We start from the raw sequence: 27,986 nt of genomic DNA on the forward strand, positions 1-27,986 counted from the left end.
CGGCTCAGGCCATCCCCGGGCTGTGCCCGCGGCCTCCCGGCAGCAGGGGGCGCGCGGGGGCGGCGGCGCTGCGCGGGCGGCGCGGAGGAGGCGCTGCCGCCGCTCTCGGTGTCGTTATCGCCGTCGCCGCCGTCGCGCCCGTCCCGCCGGCCCCGCCTCCCGCTGCGCTCCCGCGGCCTCACAGCAGGTACGGGCGGGGGGAGGGACAGACACACCGCATCCCGGTGCCCCCGCGGCACCCTCCGCCCGAGGAAGGAGCGCCCAGCCGCGGCCGGCCCTGTTGCCGTTCCGCCCCGCTCCGGGCGCGGGGAGCCGGTCCCGCCCGTCCCTTCCCACCCCCCGGGGCCGCCGCTCCCCGCCGAGGCGGAGCCGCTGCTTCGCCGCGCCCCTCCCGCCGGGGGTCGCGTATCCTCCCGGCCGTGGCCGCTGTCGGTCCCGCCGGAGCCGCGGCCGGGCCGGGCCCCCCGGAGGGCTCTCCCCCGCTGCCGGAGCCGCTCGGCGCGAACAAAGACGGCGGGCGGGCGGGAGGGAGCGCTGGGGCAGCACAGCCCGCGGGTGGGAGCTCTCCTGTTGCGCCGTGACCGGAACAAACCCCGCGGAGCGCTGACAGTGCCCGGCCCGGGCCCGTCCTCTGCCCGCGGCCCCCCGGGAGGAGTTTCGGGGCTTTCCGCGCTGACAGGTGCGGGTGACCTGTGCCGTTCCTGCAGCCCGGGCACGGTGCTGGTGCCTCCGGTGTGCCGGGCAGCCCCGGCAGGCAGCGTTGGAAGTTCTGTTACCGAAAGTCAGAACTGTCTTACGGGAAGTGGGAAAGAAACCCCAAACCAACCCCACAACCAAAACCAGCAACGAAACTCGAATATTGTCGATTGTAGTGACCAAAATCGAGTATCAAAGTTTATCTTGGTTTAAATGCTGTTGATAAATCTGGATTTATTGGTGAGATGCTCTTCCTGCGGTTAGGTTTTTAGATCTGTTCTTTACTGAAGTATCTGAGAGAGCTGTAAACCGAAGTATTCAAGCTCTGCTTCTTAATCTCCTAGGGAAGTGAAATGACTTCACAAAGCGTTTTTGTTCTCTCCTGTTTCTAACATGGATTTAAAAAAAAATGTAGCAAATCAGTGAAAATAGAAAATAAATCTTGAAAACTATCTTATTATTTTGTGGATAGGGAAGAAGTGGGAGGAGATGCAACTAAATACCGAAGGTAAGTAAAGAGTGGGAAATTAATAGGTCTTAATTTACTGCTATATGTTCTGTTTTCTTTTATTCAGATATTTCGTTTTGATTACAGTCAAGTTCACTTTTTAGAAATAAAAGGTGGAACTGTGTGATGTCTGTGTTAGGTGTTTTTTTGAGCTGACATAACAGGATTCTGTGATTGTGGCCAGAAGTGCTAGATTAAGCAGAGAAGTTGGGACTATTGAAATGTGTGTTGTGTAATGTGTTTCCTGTTTCTCCCCCAGCATCTTGCATGTTTGAAATATCTCATAGAAAAGCTCAATGATGTGTAAACATGAACATAAACTCTTTTGTGCTTTTGCTGTCTGAGGAACACATTTATTTTGTACAGATTTTGTATTAAGGTCTCTATTTTCCCTTCCTTATTTTGATGCCACTCCAAGTCTGATGAGCAGTTTACAATCTCTGTCAGGCATGCTTTAGTTTGCACTGTCGTTTATTATCTGTAATTATGCTTTTAATCTGTAGATGATTGGGATGGGCAATAAAAGGGCTTTGACAAGTCTGCTTTCTGGCAAGGTTTATTCTGTGTGCTCCATGTCCAGCTGGACCCTTGGCTGGGCTAGAGCTGGGGGTACTGGAGATGTTTGTGTGGGTGGCATCTCTTGAGGAAGCGATTTGGGTGTGGCTGTTGATGCCGCTTCTCATTGGCTCTGTCGAGGCAGAGTTCTGCTTTCCTGTGCCCCTGGGGTGGGAATTACCCCTGTGTAGCTTTTGGATCCAAATGCCTGAGTGTATTGTGCTTGTTGCTGCTGTTAGTGGTGCAGGAGGTAGCGGCAGAGATAGGCTTTGCTTCTAGTAGGTGAGAGGGATTTATATTGCCTGCCTCTTAGTCATATCTTCACTCCTGCTGTTCTGTTTCAGTCTTGCTCTTCTCTTTGCAGCATTCCCTTCATTCTAGGGTTTAACTTCTCTCCTTTGGAGTAGTTTTCCTATATGGAAACAGTGAACTGTTGTTGGTGTTGTTTTATAGACAGGCTTCTGGTTTCACAGATTCTGACTGAAGTTTTGACATATGATGGTGTAGATGATGAGTTCATTTCTGTCAGAGCTGAGGGGGAGAAGGCTGATGCTAGGATACAGAAGGGGTCTCTTCACTTGGTGTAATTTTATTCGCTAATTCAGCTGAACCACTGAGGCTGGTGGAGATCTATCAACTGCAGTAATGACAAAATTTTCCATGTGCTTTGTACTATAGAAATTTGAGATTCCTGTCACCCAGTAAATGTGTGAATAGTGAACTCTGTGATACATGGCAGGAGGATATTCTCCTGTAATTTAAAAGACACATCTATGCTCTATCCTTGCTTTGTAAATTTTAGTTCTGTGGAGAGAGAAGTGAAGCAAGGATCACTGACTTCCAGTTGTTTTCAGCATTTAGGCCTGAAGGGGCAAAGAATACTTACTTGAAGTATTTATAATAGCCAGAGCCATAAATATCTACAACAAAAAATAACGGAATTATTTGGTCAGCTGAAGGTCATTCATTCCCAGAGGGAGTTGTTCTGGTCCCCAGATGATGTTATGCATTTTCACAGCATTCTCCATTCATCTCTAAAGAAGCAATGTGCAAAACTCTGTGCAAGAGGAGAAAGGATCAGTCCTTCCCAGTTTTCTGTCCTGTGGGACTAAATTTTCAACTGGGGGAACTTGTGTGCATGGCCAACTGTAGATAGTTGTTCTCTGGTCCTGCAGTTTAGAAATGGAAAGGCTCAATTCTCTGCAGTTTTACACAGTGGGACCTTCCTTTTTACAATAGCCAAGGCTTTTGCTCTTTCTACAGAAAAACTAAATTTCTGCATTCTGTATGTATTAATTCACTTGTGTTGCAGAGATTTACTTTGCAGAGATAGTCTGGCTATTGTACTCAACACCCTTGTGCCTGAAAATGGCACCTGGTATGTGCTAGATAATGGGAATGTCCTTTAAAATGTAACTGGAATGCCTTAAAAGTGCTAAAATACAGAAAAGAAAAAACCTATCTTGCCATGTGCTGGAAGGAAGGCAAATAGCCAGTAAGAGCCATAAGTGGCTTTGTGACAAAGAGAAGTGGAGGTGTTCCCCTGCCTGCTCTGGCACAGACCTGTGTCCTTCCTATCTGCTGCTTGCATGGGTGGACCAGCATCTGTCCCTGGCTCCTGGCAGAGTCCTTTCTGTCACTTGGCTTCTGCTTCTGAGAAACAGCATGAGTTAAAGCCTGTGATGAAGATAAAAAAGGATAAATTGTTCTTTAAAATGTCTAGGAAGCTTTTTTTTTTTTTCTTTACTACATTTAGTAAATTGATCTTGTATAGCTCCATTCTCTCATGGCAGCAGTCATAGCAATACTGCATTTAATGCAACAATTAGTTCTGCCTGTGGTGTTAATCAGTGATATATTAGCCTGCTTTTTTTTTCAGCTCTTGTACTACTTTTTTCTTTATTTTAGGTTGTTTCTCTCAGAGAATTGCACAAAGAGTAAAACAAAAGTACAGGTTTTGCTTTTCTTGTAATTTTTCAAGCAACAAACCAACATTTAGACTGTTTAAATGTATGTAAGTTTATTTTTCTTTAAATTCTGTCCCTGCAAATGGGGAAGGGCTGTTGCTATATAGATAGGGTTTTCATCTTGGAAAGTGGATGGATGACATTAAAAGGCAAGACATGATTGTCATTTGCCTTGTATATAACTGAGCCTTAATGTGTTTCTGGATGTTTCAGAGGATATAAGGAAAATTTGGGGGGAAGAGATACTGTTAAAGGTGCTATCTGAAATTATTTTAAATCCTCTGCAAAATCATCAAATATTGGGGCAATTTAATTGTCAGAGTATTCTAAGAAAAGATAATTTTTGCCTGAATATCTTGTATGCAAATGAGTAGGGAAAAAATAGAAAACTGCTTTGAATAATAAATTTCAGCACTCACATATGTTCATCATTTGCTAGCTATTCTTATGTATGCAATGCCAGTTTGTAACATTTCCATTAACTTTATTGCTGTGGAGAAATGGGATCTGCACATCCTCAGGTTCAATATATCATTCTTTAATGTTCTGTTAGAGGTGATAAATAAATCCAGGTGTCACCGTGTTGGACTTTCCTTGTGTCATTGCAAGTTGGGGTGAAATACTGGGATTTCTTAAAATTAGTAAAGCTGAATTTAATTTTGCCCAGATTGTGACATATGCAAGACTCTTGTGTAGCAAGGTATTACATTGTCAGCTATAATTCACAGGACTAAAATGTGTTTTTCAAAGCTTACTTCTGAGGGAAAACGTGCTACTATTCCTACATTCTTTGGTTAGTGTGGTAATTTCTTATTCTTACAAGACTTTGTTTGAATTCTAAAACCTAATCCATGACTGAGTAAATAAAAACTATTCTTTAGGCATTTTAATTTCTTCGTGGATATGCTGTTTTTTATTAAAACCTTTATCATATAGCAAAAGCATAGTATATATTATTAACTTATGGAAGAAAAGGTGATGCATAAAATGACATGAAAAACAGTTAGTTCCTCTCTGGAAAATAGATTACTGAGGGCTGTTTATATACCCAAGCAAGCAGTAGCTGAGAAATTCCTGTTAGGGAACTATCAGAGCAGTCCATGATATTCATCTAAAACCTGAGTTTTAGTTTCATGCTTTTTTTTAAAGCTTGCCCTTTCTGAGGTCACAGTGGGAAGTGCGCTGAAATGGGGACCTTGGAGTGCTTCCAATAATTTGTTTAGTGACCTTAAGAAAATTATTCATTTTTATGCTCATTTTAGGAATGTATTACAATAGGAATAACTTGTAATGACTTGAAGTGGTCTAGACTTCATGCATTCGTTAAAGGGGCTTTGAAAAGGTTTGTAAACATTATTAGAGCTGAAGATTCTTCAATTTGTTTCCTTATTCCAAGTCATTCAGAGAAAGTAGGGTATCTTCTGCAGCATGTTCCTGTCCTCAGCTGGGATTTTTTGGAGTTTGCTGGGGTTAGTTTGCTTCTCATTTTACTTTGTTTTCATTCTTCTGCCACTGATGTGAAACGGCAACCTGGCACAAAATACTGGCTTTTTTTAACTTAGTTTCAAGACTACCAGACTTGTACTGCGTGTAGTTCAGGTTCTTTTAACTATAAATTCCTACGAAAAGTAATTTTCTTCACAAAACATACATAGTTCCTCTAGCTAAAAGCCTTTTTCTGAACTTGAGTATTTTCAGACTAAAACTTTATCCTACTGGTAGTTTTTTGGAAAAATGAGTTGTATTCTTACATCACAATTGGGCATAACCAAGTACAATTGTGACAGCCTTCAAATAGCCTCATATTGAAGGCTATGCAGATCATTTTAGCTTGTTTAACTTGAGCATTTGTAAATCCAGTCAATTAAAGACACAAACTGGAAAAAAAAACCCAATGATTGAAACAAATTGAATTGAAATGTCAAGCTGATGATGTGGAATTACCTTGAAGTAGTTCAGTTTTTCAAGTGAAGTAGGTAATATTTGCTACTGGTAAAGTATCCAAGGTTCTCCCCTTGGCTGACTGGTGGATATTCATAAAGCAGCAGTGTTTGCTTCTAATTTCACCTTAGTGCTTGGGGGATGATGAGATGCTGTAGAACCAGACTTCATGGTAGCTTTCTCATCAGTTTGGTTTTTATTAATAAAGATACCAAGAACTTGAGTTTATTTCCACTTCAACAAGCAAATAAAAGAGGTGTAAAGCTCTTACAAGGGGGCAGTGTGGACCTGAAGCTCAGTTCAGCAGTAACCCCTGCAAAGATGGGCTTGTAGCTTGGTGAGTTACACTGACAGGACTCTGCATCCTCTGGAGGAAGTGAGTGGGAACCAAGGATAAATTAGAAACTGGAAGAAAGGTTCTCTGCAGCAATATTGAATATTGTGTAAGTGGGCACTGATGGGGGGGACGTTGGTTGTGACCTGGGGTTTCTCTCTCTGTTGCTCTGGGTGCCTCAGCTGTGTCAGGAGTTTCTGCAGTGGTCTCTGAAGCTTGGTGCAGAATCACCTTTGTTCAATGTACATCTTAGTGTTGATGTGAGAGTGGCTCCTTCTGGGCCAGGTGCACATGGGGACACATTCTAACAGCCGTTTATCTCTGTTCCTTTTTGAGGAGTGGCATATCCCAAAAGTGGATGTTCAGGATAACATGTCCAATGTCTCGGAAGAGAGAAGCACTAGACAACAGGACATTAAGAAAGGACTCCAGTTTATAGAGTATGATTTTGTGGTTTTTATTCTTGCATTTTCATGTACATGTTTATATATATTTCTATGAGATGGATGGCTCTGGAAAAGGCCTTTTGTGCTTTTCCTCAGAATGTTTGCTAGCACTAACATGTTAAACAGGGAGCAGCTTTAAAGAAAAGACAGCACTTCTCTTTGTTCCTAAACAGAGCAAATGCAAGGTGAGAGGTTATTCCTTTCCTGCCTTTGAGGAAAAAATAGCATTTAATCTTTTTTTGTGGGTAGAAAATGTTGGTAGCCTGATAATCCACCTTAAGAGTAACTACTCCTAAAACTAGGTTGCTACTGAGAGGGAGGGGTTTGCTCACCACTACCTAAATATTTTAACTTTCTGGAGCTAAAATTTAAGCTATTGAGAAATCATTGAGTAATTTTCATTTGGGTCAATGCCAACTTTTTTTTGAAGATCCTGGCTATCTTAAAATCATTTTGAAATTTCATGCTTGTTCGCTGCTCATATATGGCATTCTTAGAAAACAAAAACAAACAAAAAAATCAACCAACCAACAAAAAACCCAACAAAACTTTCCCTCCCCAAACTCCTGACCATTTAAAAACTGTTTAAAAACAGAATCTCAGTTAACCTGTATGCAGAGGGAAAGGATTTTTGCTTTTCTTCCTGGAAATGTAGAAGTAAAGGTCTCCTTTCTGTCCTAGAGAAAATCTCTGTTGCATGTCATACAGAAGGACTCTTAAAATTCCTGTTGTGTCATTGGTATGATTTAATTAAAATTGATGTGGGTTTTTGATAGATAATTTGTCATTTTATAGTACTTATCAGAAGATTGCAGTTCTCCTCATATATAACATGGTTCTGCAGAGGAGAGGAGAGGAAGGATTGCTCTTAAACAAAGAGCAGTGATGTCTAAAATTCTCAAAGCATTCAAAACCTTAACACATTTTGAACAGCAGAGTTCAGATTGACCATGTAACTTCAAAAGAAAGTAAGCCATTAGTAATAAGACAGCTCAGTTTTTTTAATCAAAACTCATCTACAGCACTTTTCCTTGTTCAGTGCAAGCTATGGGCAATATTCAGAGATTTGCCTGTTACAGAAGCAAGGCTGCTTTTACTAAGAACCAGCATTCCTCAGTGTGATTGTCTTTTAAGCAATATGTATAATAAGTGAAGATTGTAATTTTTTTTTCTAGATCCACTTTGCCCTATCCAGGGACGCAAGAACAGTATGAGGTAATGATATTACTTTTTAATTTCTAGACTGGTTTTTAAATTGATCTGTGTTATTATAGTTAATCTTGGTTTTAGTCATCATTTAGGTGATGATATAATATGAATGGTAATTTTAAAAGTCTTAAAATTGAAACTGGACAACTACTAACATTATGATGCAGGTATTCAGATATTTGGGTGTCCTCAATTTACTCATACAGCAGTTGAGATGAAGTATTTCTCTACTGGTACTGTGGATGAATTTGGGGCATTAATTGAATATAACAATGTGCTATTCTGAGTAAAGCTCAGAGTAGCAGAGCAAAAGTAAAATAAAAGGATTTCAGTACAGAAACCCTCAGAATATATTTTATTTCTGTATGTGTTATGATTTTGCATAATTTTGGCTTGTATTTTCAGATTTGTCTTTTTAGTTCTTTTTCCGGTGGTAGGTGATTTCATTGGATTTCAGAACATATTAGATAAAAATGCTGCCATTCACATTTTGATGAAAAAACCCTTTTTGCAAAGCAGCTTTTGTGTTCTCCTGATTTGTCAGTTGCTATGGCTGCTGCTTGCTGAAAGAATATATAGAAAATATATATACAGCTTTGAGATTGTCTTGGAAAAATGTCATACCAAAAACACTAATGTAGACAAAAGTTTTGCATTTCACTCGATTTCCATGGAGTTACAAGTACAAATTTTGTATTTAAAATTTTCCTTGGGGGTATGGAAGATAAACAAGAACTGCTGTTGATGAGTTTTTCCTTTCTTTGTTGCAGTTATTTATACGAGATCTTGTTAGAAATCTTTTTCATGAAGGAAATGATGTATATCGAGAAGGTGATTGGAGAGGATCACTGAGCCATTATACAGAAGCTATAAACATAGCTGATTATGCTAATTCAGAAGAAATCCATGTTTCTGATGATGTTTTAGAGAAGCTGCATGTGAACAGGATCGCCTGTTATTCAAATATGGTAAGCTTCTGTTTAAACTAGGATTTCTCCTGAACAGGATGCAAACAGGGTATGAAGACACAAAGTCTAGTGAGTGAAAAGCTTTTGATTGCAGTTTGAAGATTGACACGTTCCAAATCATCTCTTTGGCACGTTCTTGAAAAGCTTTTTACATGTATAATTGAGGTATTTTAGTTACTAATCTAGAATTAACATAAAAGAGTCATACTGGGCTTGGAATTTGATGGAATTGTATTTTTATCCATTTACACTGCTGACTGCACTGAGTTGGCTGCTTTTGCTCTCTGTGGAACAAGATGGCTCTTGTGAAAGAGCTACATTTTCTTTGTGACTTTTACTGGGTTTTATGTAATGATGGCACTGCTTGTTTTTAGTTGCCCAATTTGGTGACTTAGCAAAACTTACAAATGCACCGTGCAGTGGCCTTGGGGAGTGTTTTGATAGTGTTTCAATACCTTCATCCAATGCAGTTCAAATTCACTATTTCCATGGTAAGAGGTCCGATTAGTGGCTTTTTTTTCTTTTTGCTCCTCCTAGGGTTTGCATGACAAAGTTCTAGAGGACTGTGAGGTAGCATTAAGATTGAATGAAAACAATTTCAGAGCTCTCTATCGCAAAGCCAAAGCTTTGAATGAGCTGGGAAGCTATAAGAAGGCTTATGATGCTGTAGCAAAATGTTCTCTTGCTGTGCCACAGGTGGGTAAATTGTGTATTGGTGATTATTTTTAAAGTTTTGAAACATACACTTATTTCAAGACCAACGTTGTTTCTTCTGGTTTGGGGTTTTTTAATACAATAAAATATTTTTTATTCTTCTAAGCTTTTTTTTTTTTTTTTTTGTGGAAGTACAGACTGGGCAGTGATTACAGTCCCCAAGCTCAGTTTATTGTGTTAACTTTCAGCAGAGGAAATGCAGCAGGGGTCAAGTGCCATGAATGTTTGCAATAAGAACTAGAACTACTGAATTAATTGTTAAAGATTCTCTATGACGTGAAGAGAACCCCACCATAATTATAATATACATTTATGCTTTTGATAACTGCATTTTAGATTGCCAAGTGTTTATTAACATTGCTACCAGTGCATTGTTCTCTCTGTGAATCACTTGCTGTGCACCCTGACTCTTGGGCTCTGTATGTGTTAGCAGGCACTGGGTGGTGGAGGAGATGCTCTGTAGACTGAATGCTGGTCCTGAGGATCTGCTTTCCATGATTGTTTGTGTGGTGGGGTTGTGGTTTTTTATTTGTTTGGGTTTTTTAGGAGCTGCAGTGCATCAAGTGCTTTCCTACAGGGCTTTAGTTGTATCCAAACCCAGTTTGGTTCTCTGGGACTCTTCATAATGCAAACTAAAATGCCGTGAGTGAGGATGGTTAAGAGATTTCACTTCAGAAATGCATTTCTGATTTGAACTTACATGCTTATGGAATCTTTACGTGCTTTGCTCAAAGTAGACTGATCTGATAAAATACTGGCTTGCTGCATACTCACCTTGCTGCATCAAAATCACAGTGAGACACTAGACAAAGTGTTGGGCATAGGTTTGCCTCTTGATAGAGAGAAGGTTTCAATTGTCTTTCCAAAAACATAAACAGTTCATCTGAATGTGTAACTTTGGACTTTGGATCCTCACTTTGCACCTCCAGATCTGAATGTTTTTGCTTAAGGTTGATATGCCTTTATGTAAGTTTTATAAATAGCTTTTTCTAGCTGTAGGACGTGATCTGAATACTAAATCTTAAAATATTTTAAATAGGTAGTTATAACTCTAGGACAGAGGGAAATACAATGACATTTTTAATTCTAGTAGTATGATGCAATGCCTCCTGAAATATAGAGTGCTCATTAAATATTCATCAGTGTTATGTACTAGCTCATATGCTAATCAGGAATATGGTTCTCAATTTGTGTAAAAGCAAAACAACAAAATAAACCCCCATCCCCTTAAAGAACAAATGCCCTCCTCAAATAAACAAACAAAAAATGCCCACCCACAAAAAAAACCCAGAAACAAACAAAACAAAAACACCCAAAAAACCCCAACAAAACACTTACTTGAATTTCTCTGGCTTTGGAAAGCCTTTATATTATTTTAAATCCAGATAAAAGGAGAAGGAGGATACTGTCCATTTGCTGTCAACATAGTTTTTGCTTGAGGGTAGCTGTATTTTCAGATATAGGTTTCAGTTCTGTGTTTGTGAAAGAATAAAGCTGCATTTTCAGACATCCTGCATGTAGGGATCTTGCAGAGTACAGACTGAGATATAAACAGGTGTCTTTGCTTGATGACAGTACATGTAAATTATGAAATTTTATTTATGTCTTTTAGGATGAAAGTGTGATTAAGCTTACTCAAGAACTAGCTCAAAAACTAGGGTTAAAAATAAGGAAAGCATATGTTAGAGCAAAGGTAAGATTTTATTTTAACGTTTTTTGTTAAGGTTTCCCTCTTTTGATATCGAGTTTGTATTTAATGAAAGTATCTTTTCTTTGTAGCCACCCTCGTCAAATTCAGTTTCTAGTGATGTATCAACTCAGGTAAGGTTTTACATGTTCCAAGTGCAAGCTGCCTGTAAATTACAGGGAATAATTGTTTCATCATTTCCTGATGATAAAGGGACAGTGATGATAAATTGACAGTTTATATGAGAGGCTGTTATTTGGGCCTTAGGGGCTCTGTTCTGTTCAGTTTTGCTGGACACGTATGGCAGACTAGGACATAAGATGATTTATTCAAGTTATCTTTGTTGAATAAATGCTAGCTAAAAGAGCAAATCCAGTGCAATGCATATGTGTATTTTTCATGTCCTGAGGCAAGAACAAAGTTAATGGTTGTTTTTTTTTATTTTATTTAGTTGACAATTTTCAAAATGAAGGGTGCTGGGATAAAATCCCTTTTACTTATATGCATTTGTCCAAATTTGATCTTCACTAGCAGCTGAACTTGCATTTATCTTGCTCTTTGGAATGTGTCTGAATAGCAGTAGTGAAGAGGAGTTCATCTTTATCTTACAGACTTCTTTCACAGAATTATAGCAAATTTAGCTGTAAAGGGATGAGGAAATGAAGGAACAGTTCATTTAAGATACCATTTACACTCTTTCATTCCCTAAAGTGTCACTTTTGCTTTGGTTGGTTGGTTGCAAATTTTTAGTGATACCATGAGTGGAATTCAGTCTGCAAATGGATGCTTTATCTAAAAAAAATAGTTGACCTTTACATTACATTAGACTTTGTAAATTTGAGATTTTATAAAATCTAAATTTGAGAGGGCTTAGATTCTTTGTCTGTAAATATGTATTTGAAAACTTTAATGGCTCTTGTGGCTGAGAGGTATTTTTTTCTCATTTACAGAATTCTTCTGTAGAAGATATTGAGTTAGGTGAGTCTTGTGTTACATTACTAATGCTAGGAAGCTAGATATGCCCTACATATCTCATTGTATTAGGAAAATTTGGATGAAAATTCATCTGGTCACTTGAAAGTACTTAGTCTGATCTGTTTATCTCTAAAACTGCATAATTCAGTGGCTGAGCAGATTTCACTTTGGCCTTCTCAACCTGATATGGTTGTGACTGCTCCTGTAGTGATTGTCTCCATACTGTCCTCTTTAGCTTGAAAAAACAGGGAGGGGAGAATATACCAAAGATTTAATAAAGTATCAGGTCTGTAACTGTTTCTGTCTTAGCTTGAGTAATAAATAAACATTGAGATAAAGATACACATAATTTGGAAGCTGATGGAAGCTGAAAACGTTTAATCTGGTTTTGTTTAAACATTCTTCACGTTTCTTCACTCTCTCACCTTCCACATTGTCGGAGTAAAAGTAATGCAAGAACTTCTCACATCTTTGAACAAAGGTTCCAGTCATTCCCATCTTACCTATTTCAGATTTATCTGACCAGAAACAAGAGATGGTTTCTGCTTCTTCTTCATCAAACTTTGTTTCTGAAGTGTCCAAAGTGTCACCAGTACCTGTAGCACCTTTACCTACTGTTATGCCTCTTCAGATGGAAAAGGTTCCTTTGCCTTCTGCAGTGTTGGCAAATGGAGGGAATGTTTCTTTCTCTGTGCCAGAAGCATGTTTAGATTGTGGAGATGGAGATATAATTATTGGAGAAGAACTTGATGAGTTACTTGATTCTGTGCCTGATCCAGAAGAAAGTGTAATGGTAAGACTTTTTTGTCTGTTTTCTTTCTTGAAAGACTCTCTTTAGGAGTGGGATCACATATTTTTATCAGGTGGGCTAGTGGTGATGTTTGTTACCTTTCCTAGTTACACTGAGCTATCTTTGGGCATAGTCAGGTTGATTTTTTTTCAGGTTCAGATTCTTGTAAATGTGGCTGTAAAGATAGCAGGACTACTTCAGAAATACTGTTATGCTACTACCAACGCTACTTAGAAGAAGTACTGTGAAAAGTGAATTGGACATTTGAAGTCTGGGCTAGCATGGTGTTTGGGAGGTTTTTTGTGCAAATAAACCCTCTTAGAACATGAACAGTGTGTTGAAATGCTCACCCTCTAGGTGTAGAAACCATGGTTAAACATAAACAAAAAGCTTTGCAGCAGAGTAGTACTTGGGCTGTGGCCTTCTGGGGATGCTCAGTGGTGTCTCTGCAATCAGAACTTGGTCCAGATCCACCACCTGGCTGGACAACAGACCATTGTGAGTCTGACTTTTTGTATTTTTAGAAGAGGTATTAGAGAAATGCGGTTCTATGATGTGTTGTTCCTACTTACACCATTATGCTAGATCTAGAGCAGACTGTGAAGCCTCCAGAGTTTCAGTTTTTAGTCAAAATGAGAGCTCTGATTGATAAGCAGAGCTGAACCTATTACCAAAGTTACTGACTCCCTGCTCTGGCCCTGCCAGTCATTTGGAGTATTTATTTTGTATTGCATTTGTATTGCAGTGTTAAATGAGGCTGTGGCACATTCAGTTCTGCAGTTGTGATTTTAATTCCTCATTCAACTCTGATTTACAGTTGCAAATCTTTAAATCAAAAATGCTTGAGTTTCTGATTTTCTATTTTATGCACTTCATGTTTTAGAAAATGTGTCAGAAATAGAGAAAGTAATTCTTTTTAAGAGATCCTAGGATGTTTGCCATAGTGAAAGCCAGGAGAAAATACAGTCTTCCAAGAGAGACTGCAGTCTCATGGAGTGAATTGCAGGCTGATAACTGGGGAACATGGAGTTTCCCACTGGGCAGACTCTACTCACTCAACATCCAGACAAGGAGGGAGGTCCTAGGGATGACCGGCAGGGAGGGGAAACTCCCCCACTTGATTTATCCTTTATAGAAATGTACAGAGGGATATGTTGTTGCTTTCCATGGGAGGAAGGAATGTGACCTGGCCTTTGCAGAATGTGTTATCATTTGATTGATCTGAGGACTTACCTCAAAGCCAACCCATACCTCTTTTGCTGTACTACAGTTTGAATTGCATTCTCTTTATTTAGAGACAAATCCTGTTGATATCTGACTCTTCCTACTCTTCCTTGGTGTCTGTTTTTAACATAACTTTGAAATTCAGCCATAGTTATCTGATTTTCTATCTAATGGAAAGAAAAATCCAGATCTCTTACTAATTTAGTGTCTGGTAACTGAACCTTTAAATGTTTGCTCAGTGGATAATGCCTTGCAGCTGGGGCATCATTTAGGGCTTGGTTACTGCAGCTCTGTGCAGGACTGTGATGTACCCATCTTTGATGTTTTTCAGTAGGTTTACAAAAACTTTGCAGAAACTTGACTAAAAGAAATACTGTGGTAGATTATGTTCCTGAGGCCTTTCTTGCTTGGTCTGAACATTCTTTTTAAATTTATATTTTTTCCAGCAAACTACAGGAGCCAGAGGACCCATTCCTGCAGGGAGTGTAGCTCCTAGTGTACCTTTCTCTGCCTCTTTGCTGGGGACGTTGCCAGTTACTGCAGGATTTGTTCCTTCAGCTTCTCTTTCAGAAATCTTTTCACAGCCTTTGGCTTCGTCGCTGGAAAACTTCTGTTCACCATTAAGCACTTTTTCAATCAGTGACCCAAAAAGAGGTAAGAAATGAGTCTTGATATGTAACCTTTAATGATGATGAGAGTTGTGCATGAGCCAAGTGATTTTCCTTTTTAACAAATTAGTTTTCACAGCTATTAGTTATATTTAACATGTAACATTTGAGCTGTGCTAATAGTTTTTGAGTGTTGGTTATATATAAGAATTCATAAATAAAGTATTTGTTTCCTTGGGGTCTGCATAAGCATGCTCCAAGCTCCCTCTGTGTAGTTTTTCTGTATCCATTATCTAAATTTATTTGTTTCAAGTGAATAAGTTTAAAGAAGAAATACTATTCCCTCAGACTTTTTTTAAACAATGTTGCTCTTACAACTCTAACCATTTGTCATGATTTGGCAATAAACAAGAATTCTAAAAGGGTAATGTAACTGTGTACTCTAAAACGGTGCGTACATGCTTGGATTCAAACTGCACATACTGTAATTATGTAGTGAAATCAGGTATGTGAAATAAGAAGATACAAGTAACAAACTACAAAAGATACAATAGAGTTTTGTCTTTAATTATCAGTGTTACAGGACTATGCTGTCTTTGGAACACAGCCAGATATACAAAATAAAATAAAAAGTTGAAGAATCCTCTTACCCCTCTTTCATCTCCTCATTTTTTCATGGTCAGATATTGTTTATCTTGCTGCCCTTTTTGTACTGAGCAAGTATTTTCATGTTGCTTCAGTATCTGCCTGTGAATCTGCCTTCAGTATCTGCCAGTACTGCTGGTGGTAACCAGGTGTATATTTTGAAGATGATTGCCTAATAACTTTTCAGCCCAGATGTTTACAAGGGACTTTTACATAATGAAAAAAAAACTTATTGTAGCAAACAAAAAGAAGGTTGGTGTTTGTCAAAAAACCCAAACCTCTGATATTTCTCAGGAATGATAAATTATTTTTTGCATGGGATGTTCTTGGGAACTCATTTAACTAAAATATCTTTTTATTCCTTTAGACATCTCGAGTTCAGCTTCTAGAGATGGAACACCAACACTTAACAGCAATAATTCCCCATTGTTTGTACGTATTTTTCGTGTTTTTGCTCACACCAGTTCAGATGTTATCACCTTGGAGGCTTTACACAGATCTGCATTTTTACAGCTGAAGTTTCTATTTTTAGAAGAATAGCACTTCTACCACTAAAAGTGGGTTCTGGCTGTGGGAACTTACAGGAACAGTAACAAAAGAAAAAAAATTATGGAGGTTGTTTTATGTATGGAAATTTTGACTGATGCCACAACCATTATTCTATTTTGAGGAACTCGCTGTAAAATACTGTTGAATTGTAAAATAATATAAAATCCCTTATGATCTGAGTACCAGGCACTAGGGATGCTGAAGAGCTGTCCTAGTACAGGAACAGAGCAGATGCCCCTGTGTGTCTGAGGATCTGGCTGCTGTCTGTTCTGCAGTCATGCTGTGCATTTTCAGCCACGCTGCTGGCACTGATTGCATGGGGAAGGGTGGGATGAAGGATTGCATCCTCAGGAGGCAGCCAGCCAAAACTAATTATTACTATTAATTATAATAATTAATAGTAATAATTAGCCTCACAAAGGCTGCTGTTCTGCCTGTACCTGGCTGGCTCTTGTTTTATGCTTAGTTTGTGCTGTGTGTGTGGCCTGTGTAAAATCTCCATGTCCTTTCTCAGACTTGTCTTTGAAGTTCATATTATGGCTATGAAGAAAAATTTCAGTAGGTTTTAAATTTCAATTGTAGATAAATACATTCTATGTATCAAGCAAAATATGCTTTCTTTCAACAGATAAATGGTCCTAGTAGTTTGTTTGGATCTGAAAATTACATGGGAATTGCAGGCCAAACTAGAAATGACTTTTCCAATGTTTTTAGCAGTACAACTGCTAATATACCTGTATCTCCAGCACTGGCGGGAAGGAACCCACTGGAAGGCACACATGAGCTAAGGCAGGCCTGCCAGTTATGCTTTGTCAAAAAAGGTAAGGAGCTGTTGGACTTGATGGGGTTGATTTTTTTTTTCTTTTAATTTAAAAGCATACATTTAAAATATTCATGTTCCTAATTTAACACTGTTGGCTTCTAAACCATGTTAATCCTGACTTGTTCTTTGCAGATGTAGCACGATCTTATGATTGGTGAAATATTTCAACCACTGTTTTATCTTCTTTCCTCTTGTCTTTTTTTCTTGTCCTAATAGATTTCTTGATTTCTAAACCCAGCACAAATCACCCCTTGCTTTCCCTGTGTGTAAGGTCATTCACATTCTGTATCCCCTTTCCTCCCAAACCCCAGGGTACTGTGAAGAATGACACCTTTGCTCAAGACTAAATAAAACTTGCAATACTCTCTCTGATTGGCCATGGGGAATTGAACTGCAGTTCAAAATACCTGGTAACCTTCACATCCCATCTGTTTTATTGTTCTTTCAAACTAATTCTAAATCATAATCATGAGGCTTCCAAACCTTAGTAATAATTAACTCCACCGTATTGACTTAAAGGAGCTTAACCAGTATTGGTCATTAATATAACTAATCTTTTAGGCCTGAGCTGTTGCTGTTAAACAGAGCCATATTTTAAAGGCAATAGCTTCTATTAAAACTAATCTTAAAAATAAGCATTGTGTTTGAAGTTACAGGTATCATTGATGTCGATATACTAATAAAGAATTTTATTGAGACCTTTAGGGGATGACTATTGTACCCTTAAGAACTTCTATACTAGTTCAAAATTATTTTTACTAGAAAAATCCACAAAGTGACATTTGAAAAACCATAGAACATGTTCTGCTAAAGCTGGAGTTATAACATATTGGTGAGAATACTTAGCATGTTCCTAGCTTCACTTTTTGTGTCGATGCATCTGCTTCCTCTGTTTCTTTCCATCTCTGTCAAAGCCTTGAAGTGTCTCCTGCTTTTACTGCCTTTTGCAATTACACTGTTCCATCATCTTCTTGTCCAGAGAAAACTGGGTCATGCTCTTGTTTTCTCATGAGTAGCAAAATTCACTGAGCCTTGCTCATCTTCAGATGCTCTTCCTGATGTCTTCTTTTAGTACCATCCTAAAGAGAGTTTGAAGCTAGGTGTATTTTTGTTTCCAAAATCACAAAGTTCTGGGGTTGGCATTTATCTTTTTGGCACGCGTGAACTTCTACTGAGTGTGTTTTGTCCCTGAGCATAGTACCACTCCTGATAAAATAAATGTTGAAGGTTAAGAGAGCCATTTATTGATCACTGGAATTTTCCTGTATTGACTTACTATACATAAGCAATTTAAGTTTTAAACTAGTGTTATTGGAATGGATACTTTGTAATATGAAAAAAATGCAGCAATTTTAGAAACCTTAGGTTGGAACACAGCATCCCTCCCCAAATAAAAAATAACTTGTGGGTTTTTTCTTGCTGAGACTGGCTTTTGTAAGTATTTGTTTGTTTTTTTTTTCTATTTTCCTCAACATGGTGGGTAATGACTTTGGGTTCTTCAGAGGTGCTGGTGCAAGTAGGAATTCTATACACTGTGTTTGTGTACTTTGCTTTTGGGCTTCTGTGCCAATGTGTGTATTGACATGTTCATGTTTGATGCAATTTATGCCAATACAAGCAATTTTCTGTGCTTGTTTCAGGTCCTAAATTATTGGATTATGCTTACCATCCCAATTTAGAACATAAATGTAAGAAGGATATTTTAATTGGCAGAATAAAAAACTCTGAAGATAAATCATGGAAAAAAATACGTCCAAGACCAACAAAGACACAGTATGTGGGACCATATCATATATGTAAAGGTAGGTGTTACACAGGGTAACCTGGTAATGCCTATGCTCAAAGTAATACAATTTAGCTTTTCCATAGGGAAGTATAGAAGGAATTTTTATTTATGCTTATGGGAGGTGGAGAAGGAAGTTCTGGGTTGTTTATAATTTCAAAGGGGGTAAGGAGAACCATATCTTGACCACTACTATGATTATTCAGAGAACAGGCAGTGTACTTCTGTACTGTTCTCCATCAAGAATAATTTTGCTTTTGACTGTTGGATGATTACTGTTAAACACAGCAAAAAGAAGCATTTTTGTTTGCAATGTGAACCTCTAATTAGGATGTAAGCAAGATGACTTGTGGGTTAATGAGCAGCTTTATTTGAGCAGAGGGTATTCTGGGTTCTTGGCATCGTTGCCCTAGATTAGTGCAGGATAATTGATACAAGTGTGCATTAGCTGTTTTGAGAAGTTTTACATTGTCAGCAAGTCATTCAGCATAATGTTTTAGTTCTGTTAGATTTAAGTGACAAATTTACAACAGCTCTCTGTAACTTCTTTATTAAAAGTATTTGAAACTGATATAGTGGAAATTTTAAGATGAATTTCCAAGAAAAGTTGTGTAAAAGCAATGCTGTGTTTGATGCTGTCCTTTGAGATGTGGCTGCTGAGGAGGAGTGCAGGTACCCAGGGCACTGCACCTTTGCCTACTGCCAGGAGGAGATTGATGTGTGGACGCTGGAGCGCAAGGGAGCCTTCAGCAGAGAAGCTCTTTTTGGAGGACCTGGGAAGATCAACTTGACTGTGTCCCAACTTCTTCAAGAATACCATGGATTATTTATGTTTCTTTGTGAGGTGCTGCTTTATTTCTTGTAACACAATAAAAATGGTAATAGATAATTAAAATATGTGGAAAGAAATGCTTTGGTTCATGCATGACTGTTTTGTAACTTTTGAAACAGATTTCAGTAATTATCTGGCTGCCTTTAGATTAGAGACTAAATGAAGTATCTGTTAAAATCTTTAGGGCAAGGTACATTTTAAATTGTTTAAAATATATACTGTAAAATTACTTTTTTTTCTATTCCAGAAATGTTTTGATCACAAGCCCAGAATAATAAGCAAAAGAAACAAAGATAACTCATCTTCTTGTTCTCACCCTGCTATGCATGACTTTGAAGATAACAAGTACGTTTGAAATACCATCTCTATAAGCTGCAATTTAAAAGCAAGGGCAGTTTTTAATACTGACTTTGGTTTCTTACCTGTTAGTCAACTTCTCTTCCCTGTTGACTCTTATGCTTTGGCAGTATAGGCAAGACAGACTAAAAGAGCAAAGTTTGACAAATGTAACCAAGTAAAAGTGAGCTATTTCTTTATCAATCATTCAAAATTAGTGGTGTCTACCCTCATCTTTGACTCTTATGTGATTTGGTGTCAGGTTGTTAATAGCTTATCTTCCTGGTGAGCTGTATTGCTCTAAATAGATGTATAATGTTAAATTAAAACAGGAACTTCTAAGTTGCTCTTTCTTTGATATGTTTTGCTAATTTTGCTGTAGTTTTAACTCTGGTTTACCTTAATTACAGTTTATAAAATAGACCATTGTCCTTACTAACTCAGTTGATAAAGAAAGTATGAGGAGTATCTTTAATTATTCTTTGGAAGTTTAAAAAGTTTTTATTGTTGTAATTAGTATAAAATGAGTTTTGGAGAATTAAGAGACTTTTTCCTTTGTATGATGTAAAAGTAAGTGGGAGCACTGGAATTTCTTTGTTTGTGTTGCAGTTCCCTGTATTGAGGAAGCACTGCTGCTGCTAGAGCTAGGCTGTTACTGTTCTGCATCACCTCTTCCTTAAATGGTGCTCTATAAATACTCCTTTATAGTACGTGGGTTAGTAATTAGATCAGGAGATGTACTTGAAAGTGGGCATGATCTGCTTTGCTTCTTGGAAGCCAGTGATCCAGCTGGATTGAATTCAGTAATGCTTTGCAGAAGAGGGACTCTGGGTTCCCAAGAGTACTGTGTGGTGCTGTTTAGTGTGTTTTCTCAGCCTTGAAACAATGCTTAGATGTGACCTCCTTCTGGGAACTTTCCTTTCTGATTTCAAGAAAAAAATGTTTAAAGGATATTTGAACAAGCTGTGGTGAAGGATGGTTATTTTAAAGAATATCTAAAACTGTTTTCAAATCAGGTGCCTTGTCCACATTTTGCGAGAGACTATGGTGAAGTATTCCAAAATCCGCCCCTTCCAAGTTCGGTGTCAGCTTGACCTGTGCAGACATGAGGTGAACTATGGCTGCTTACGAGAGGATAAATGCTTTTATGCTCACAGTCTGGTAGAGCTTAAAGTCTGGATAATGCAAAAGGAATCAGGTATGTTTAGTAAAATGTTCATTTCACTCTTCATTGTATTGCTACCCCTTCCTTTTGTTGACTCCCTCTGAAATTAGCAGCTTTGGATCAGTGCAGGAAGCAAGCAGGAGCAACCTGGTGCCTCTCAGCTTGCATTTTGGAGAGGTACAAACAGTGTAGATTTTATAATTACATTGGCATTAGAGCTCTAGTACATTATGTTTAAATACTGAAACATGCACCTTGACTTATATGAGCAGTCTGTAACTTAAAAACCTTGTATGCTTTCCATTGGGATGATCAGGCAACATTTCTGGTTTGAATGCCTCACAGTGTTCTTAAATGTGTGTGTGTGTGTGGACATAGCATCATATCTGTGATGTAAGTGCATACCATGTATATCACACATGTGTGAACACTTACACAAAAAGACAAATGGATCGAAGATTTGGGGCTTCAGTAACATTCCAGTTTGAGCCTGTCTGTAAGGCTGCAACAGTCCTAAGTACTCAAAGACTGTTTCCCTTCCTTTACAGGTATTTCACATGATACTATAGTTCAAGAATCAAAGAAGTACTGGCAGAACATGGAAGCTAGTGCACATGGATCACAGGTATTTTCAGTTTTCCATTCAAATAATTTTGCAGTGACTGTGGTAATAATACTTTTTTTAATGTGTGTATATAATGTAGCTTATTATAGAAATTACTTTTTTAATGATTTCCAAATAATCTCTTTCAGTATAGGCTTTCTTCAGCTTGCTCACTTGGACTAAAATGCCTGCTTTGTTGCTGTGCAACTCCTTTTTTTACTTTGCTTGTTCTGTCCCAGGTGGAACATAAAATGTAAATATAAGTTCAAAGTCAGCTGCTCCAGGGCAATTAATTACCTTTTCAATATGTAGCACTTTTATGTGTTTAGTTTGTACACATTATCACAACTTCAGGGTACATGTACCTAAGTCAGAAATAAGTTCAATGAAAAAATGCATTTGTTTAGAAATGTCTAGTTTGAAATGACAAGCTGAGCTATTACAAGATATGCAGTGTATATCTGCTTCCCAACATGGGTTGGAATCTCTGCCATAGGGGGTAATTAACAATTATGTATGGATATCTTTGCAGATAAAAAAATACCTTTTATTGTTGTTGGGTTTTTTTTTTTTGCTTAAGGTTCTTGGGAACCAAATGAAATATGGATCGCTTAATTTGAAGATGAAGTTTGTTTGTGGGCAGTGCTGGAGAAATGGTCAAGTTAGTGAGCCAGACAGAAACAAAAAATACTGTAGTGCAAAGGCAAGACACCCGTAAGTAAGATCAGTGAAAATTCTACTGCTTTGTCAGCCATTTAAAACCACTTCTGGAAAGCTGCTGCTTCTTAGGAAAGAGTCATACAAGGAATTAAAAACCCCAAACATACTGATGTAAAACAGAGTTATCTCTTCTGTGGTATACTAATAATTGGTACTGAGAGAACACTTTGATGGCTACCAAAGTGTTTGTGTTTTGGTTTTGGAGGGGTTTTTTTTGTATTAAGAGTTTTGGTCAAGTTTCTATAGAACTTCTTTAAATCTTAAATACATGGTGAAAGCGTTAAAAATAAACTGTCTGAGCTTTCCTGGTTATGCTTCTGTGCAGAAATTGTGTTGTGGTTTTTTTTTTAATAGTATTTTCTTTGATTGAATGCTTGTGGTTTCCAGATGGAGCAAGGATCGCCGTGTGGTGCTGGTGATGTCTAATGAACGTAAGAAGTGGATGACCATTCGTCCTCTGCCTGCAAAGAAACAAGTGCCTCTGCAGTTTGATGTATGTTAACTTAAAACTAGTATTTTGGTTAAGAAAATAGATAATAGCCACTGGAAAATGCTGGCAATTGGGCTGGTTTCATCAGTTCTGTAGAAATTCCCATGGGAGTTGGTAGGAAAATGTTCATAGTGTTCCTACAGTGTTCAGCCTTAGGAAAGCACTGATCTCATGTTACTACTGAAGTCCTTACTTGTCAGTGGAAGAAAATATTTCTGAAATTATTTATACATATCTGGGGTCCGGTAGTGTGGTTGGAGGCAAAAAGCACTCATAGTACTTGCTTCCAGGAGTTCTCTTTTTCTAACTATAAATGAGGCTTTTTGTAAAATAAACATTTTATTTTTCACATTATATAAATGTTTGGGAGGGGAAACACTATCCAAGACTGAAAAAAAATACACAAATTCTACTAGCATCCATTCTGCTTTATATTCTTAAAGATTTCTTTAAATTCCTGTTCCAGTTGTGCAATCATATTGCTTCAGGCAAGAAATGTCAGTATGATGGAAACTGCTCATTTGCTCACAGTCCTGAGGAGAGAGAGATGTGGACTTATATGAAGGAGAACAACAGTAAGTAGAGGACTAAATCTAACATGTTGTAAATCCAACTGTTCTTTTCATTCTTGTACTTAATTGCTTTATAATCTAATTTCTTTCATTATCTCTCGTAGTAAACCTTGCAGGTGCCCTTGTCTTTGAAATTAAATAAACCCAGACCAGGCATTCAAAAATAGTATTAAATAAAAATAGTATTAAATAAATAGTATTAAATAAAAATAGCTGTATTGTGTATTCACTGCTTGATGGGTTTTCTAACAATAAAGTAGCCCATGTTGTTTTTTTAGGTGTTTTAGAAATATTGATCCTTGCAGCAATATTGGTTGGTGTTTGTATGGCCCTGTGCACACACATGGATTCAAGAATTTCATATGGGAGAAACTATTTGCAGAACAATCCCCCCAATGTATTTACTGGGAATTGCCATTCACTTTTTGTGGCTGACTTTACTATCCCATCAGTGTTACTAGGGAGAAAGCGTCAAAAATCAGAAGTAATAAATGACATAAATTATCAGATCATGGTCTGCAAGAAAGCAAACTAAATTTACCAAAAGCTGTAGCACACATGAGATTAGTTCTTTGAAATTCAGTATTGATATGCAGCAGCAGAGTTGCTGTCTGTACTTTGGGTGCCCATTCAGAAACCTGTAATCTCTTGCTGTCCCCTCAAGAGACACAGAGGGCTTTTGGTAAGTAGCCAGGGATGCCTCTTCCCCTGCTCTTAATCTCTGAACTGTGTAACTGTCAACATTTGTTTCCTTCCCTTTTTCTTCTTAGAATAGGTGGGGATTGAATTATGCTCACAAACTCAGTCGTTTATCTAGTGTTCTCAAACTCTTGCCTTAATTGCTAATTACTTATTTTAGCTTCTGCTCTCATTAGTTCAAGACTTGGAGCAGTTGTACGACATATGGCTAAAAACTCAAAAACCAGAAAAAGGAGATGATACAGCTGCTCAGGCAAGCAGAGAAAATGGGAAGCAAATTCATATGCCAACTGACTATGCTGAAGTTACAGTAAGTAATCATGGGTACAATTCAAATCCAAGCAGGTGGGGGTTTGTTGGGCTTTTTTTTTTTCCCAGTCAGTAATTTAGGTTGTTTCCCTTATTTTCTTGGGGCTTCCTTAAGCCATAGATAACTACACTAAATGTAACTGACACTGTGCATCAGTTCTTCTAAAGCCAGTGGAGATTATAAACTTCAGGTGATTGTTTAAATAATTGTGTCTGTTTAAGTAAGCAATATCCTGCTGGCCAACATAAAGAAAACATTCAACATGTATTAGGAGAAGTTCTGTCCTTACAGTATTGAATTTGCAATGTTTTGTTTTCAAATTCCTTGTAAAACAGGTGGATTTTCACTGTTGGATGTGTGGGAAGAACTGTAATAGTGAGAAGCAGTGGCAGGGTCACATTTCTTCTGAAAAGCATAAGGAGAAGGTTTTCCACACTGAGGATGATCAGAACTGCTGGCAGTATCGCTTTCCAACTGGATATTTTAGCATTTGTGATAGGTATGTAAGATGGCAAAAATGCTAAAAAACGACAGTTCATAGTTTAAATAATTAAGGCACTTACTAGTTCTGACAAAGTTTCGAGTATTTCTTGATTTGCATACATCTTTCAACAAGGAATTAAGTAATTAACAGTATTTTAACATCATAGAACTCAGGGAGTGACAAGGTGCCTAATTTTGGAACAAAATTAACTGCCTGTGTGATGTTAATGAGTGGTAGCAAGTTCATTGCAGCAGTGTGAAGTGAATATTGTTGGTATTATTGCAAGTTTCCTTAGGCATCTGTGTATTAATTAGCCCAAGAATAGTGCCTAGCTGGACAGTGATACTGGAGCTTTATGGCAAGTAAAAATATTGTTAGCATCAAACCAAATTTGTTACTAAATTGAGTATTTGTTACTAGAAAGTATTTATGAATAAGTGGAAGAGGACTTCCAAGATCTGTTGGTTTTTCCCAGAACTGGTTGTATGTTTTGCTGCTCCCTTTAGTTCTTAAGTGCAGCCTGTTTTACCTGACTTCATTAGATGAGGTTTTTTTGTTTGTTTGTTTTGGTTTAGTTTGTTTTTTTGGGGTTTTTTTTGGTAAATCTGTTGAAAATTCCTTCACTGTCGGAATCCTTTTGGAAGGCTAAAAACTTTGGAATCAAGCATTCTGGAGTTTAAGGCTCAGTTTGCTGGTGCAGATACCTTTGTTACTCCATTTTCAGCTGAAGATTTTGAGTGTCTTGGAAATCTTGAGAAACTGCATTGCAGAGAAAGCAAGTTATTTTTCATTTGCAGTCTTTGCATGGAAACATACATGTCCCTTTACTAAATTTTTAAGTAGAATTCTAAATGTATTTGCTTTGAACATAAGAGACCTTGGATATGCAGCATAAAGTGAATACAAACTGGCATGTTAAGGTGTTCTGAATATTCGAACCTCAAATTTAGTTAACAAGGGTAATTAATTAGTTGGATTTTTTAAACAGTAGTCATTCTTTAGCTTAGTGAGTTAAATGATTGAGGTATTCAATAACATGATGAACTTGATGGTTTCAAGCATTAAGTGTCTCAGTCTAAGTAGGAACATGAAGAATAGAAAGAAAAGAGCCATCTGTTATCCTCTATATATATTTGTCAGCTGGGAAACAAAAATACAACCAAATGCTAAACAGAGTTAGTGTCATCTAACTTTTCCAAGTATATACTCTTCTAATCTTTTTTTTGGTCCTTACTATGCAGTTTATTTGAAAAACATAACCTGAAGAAAATATAGACACAGTAGTGCTCATGGTAATTCTATGAAAACACTGTTCAAAATCTGTCTTAACAGATATATGGCTGGTACTTGCACTGAAGGAAACAACTGTAAATTTGCCCATGGAAATGCTGAACTCCGTGAGTGGGAAGAACGAAGACAAGTTTTAAGAATGAAACTCAGCAAAGCAAGAAAAGACCACTTGATTGCTCCCAGTGATAATGACTTTGGAAAATATAGTTTTTTGTTTAAAGATTTAAACTAATACTGAGATGACACATACATGTTATCAGCTGGAAGCATAAACCAGAAAATTTGACAATAATCAAAAGCATGTGACAGAAAAGCTGCAGGTTTTCTGCTTTTATTGGCATACATTGTTCCTCCTGAACAGCAAATATGGTAGATTTAGGGGGATGGAGCAGACCTGTGTATGCTCTCATGAAACAGAGTGGTGATTAAAAAAATCTGAAGTATTATGTGCTTACTCACCTCCTGTTGGACAGAAAGTTAGGAAATAGAAGGGGGAAGAGTGGTTATAATACCTAGGAAGCCCCCTAGTCTCAGACCTTCAGTTGAAAAACTTCAAGGTATCAAGGTATTGCAAAAGAGAGTGTTAGTGGGCTAAGAAAATGATGGATGAAAATTCTTCAGATCTTTTAATGGAGAGGAGTTGTTTAAAACAAAGTTTGCTACTTATCTATATGTAGGTTGCTAAAAATGATTTTCTTATTAAAGATTTTAAACAAAATAGCCATTTAACTACAATATACGTTGAATGGGTATTTTTTCTCTATTTGTATGTTTCAATATAATTTACTGAAAAAGGATCTTGAGAGGAAAAAAGTATTAATTTTTGAAAATGAAGTAGTTAAAATTCTGTTTCTTGGTCTTTGCTGTTTAAATGATGATTTTGAAAGATTACACTTGTATGTCAGTATTGTGTATTATTGTATGGACTAATGTTGCCTGTAATAAAGAGAACTTTACACAAAGCTGTTTTCTGCATGTAGCCTCTCAGGATTGAGATTTTGTAAAAACAATGATTTGCCAGTTAGCAAAAGCTTGGGCACCTGTAGCTAAACATTCACTGAGTTGGTATTTGTGTCGCTAGTGGCTCGTTTGCAGTTCTGTATTGTCATTAGCTCATGGCATCGCTCAAGTTACAGAAATGGCCAGTAAGTTGTGATATAGGCAAGCAGTTGGGAGCTACGTGGTGCTGGGACACGTTTTCAGCCTTGGACATGGACATGAACACATGAACCACTGCCTCACCTGCACGGTGGATGGTGCTTCCCATTGCCTTTCCTGCAGAGCACAGGAAATGGAAACAAGTTGCAGGCTGAGGTGACTCCTGACTGCTGAGCCTTTGGGCTTTCCAGTCACTGGAGCTTCTGTTGTGTTTTGGCTTCTCTGCAGATCCTGCTTTCTGCTTTCTTTGTGTTTGCTTATTTCCTTTTTTTTTATTTTTCCCCAACTAAGTTTCTTTCAGCCATTCATTCAAAGTAACTAAAACTAGGTTTCTTCCCTTCCTTCTCCCCCCCCCGTTACTTTTCTCTGTTCCTTACATAATTAGAAGAGCTTTAACAATGACCTCAGTAGTTGGAATGTAGTCATTGGGCATACATTGGCTGTGTAAAAAGTGGTGAACCAAAGTTCAGTGATAACCCATACATGACATGGATGCTGTGTCCCTTTCACTTCACAAAAGCACAACAAATTTGAAACCAACACCTCATGTGTGCTTCAGCCTTAGCTTGGGGCTCTTGCGAAGTGACTGCTCCTCCCAGGCTGGGTTCGGGACACTGGAGTAGGACACGAGCTTGGTGCTGGAAATGCCACCTGCTGCAGTGCTGATTTTTTACATTGTTTGTAATAAAGTGAGTGTGAGACAGAGTACTGTGGACCCTGTTATTTGTGTGACAAAACCTGATTGTATCGTGTGCCTTTCTGAATTGTTTTCTCAATTTTATGCTTTCATTGTTTAATGTAAGTGCTCTGTAAATCACTGGAAGTAATTCTAGACAAAACTAAACATGACATTCTTGTTCTCTAAGGCCGGTGTGAAATCTTTCCTGCTGCGGGGCGGGGCTGC

The 27,986-nt window shown here is 38.1% G+C and overlaps 1 protein-coding gene across 2 annotated transcripts; it reads left to right on the forward strand.

Annotated features, from left to right (window-relative positions):
* Nucleotides 1–106: 106 nt before the first annotated feature.
* Nucleotides 107–27,947, forward strand: ZC3H7A (zinc finger CCCH-type containing 7A). 2 transcript variants are annotated; one of them, XM_036392557.2, is made up of 24 exons: nt 169–187; nt 1,169–1,204; nt 6,338–6,441; nt 7,623–7,662; nt 8,427–8,624; nt 9,162–9,320; nt 10,951–11,031; nt 11,118–11,159; nt 11,976–12,003; nt 12,513–12,793; nt 14,461–14,668; nt 15,635–15,699; nt 16,445–16,637; nt 18,280–18,441; nt 19,070–19,266; nt 19,502–19,599; nt 20,607–20,788; nt 21,304–21,380; nt 21,940–22,073; nt 22,467–22,572; nt 23,036–23,144; nt 24,017–24,150; nt 24,486–24,649; nt 25,967–27,947. In XM_036392557.2, exons 3-24 carry the CDS (start codon nt 6,374–6,376, stop codon nt 26,154–26,156), a joined length of 2,916 nt encoding a protein of 971 aa, XP_036248450.1. In that variant the 5' UTR covers nt 169–187; nt 1,169–1,204; nt 6,338–6,373; the 3' UTR covers nt 26,157–27,947. The 2 variants fall into 2 exon arrangements, with proteins under 2 accessions (XP_036248451.1, XP_036248450.1); XM_036392558.1 differs by lacking the exon at nt 1,169–1,204 and having other exon boundaries at nt 107–187.
* Nucleotides 27,948–27,986: the final 39 nt, after the last annotated feature.

This window comes from Molothrus ater, chromosome 16, assembly GCF_012460135.2.
Source record: "Molothrus ater isolate BHLD 08-10-18 breed brown headed cowbird chromosome 16, BPBGC_Mater_1.1, whole genome shotgun sequence".
NCBI classification, from domain to species: Eukaryota; Metazoa; Chordata; class Aves; order Passeriformes; family Icteridae; genus Molothrus; species Molothrus ater.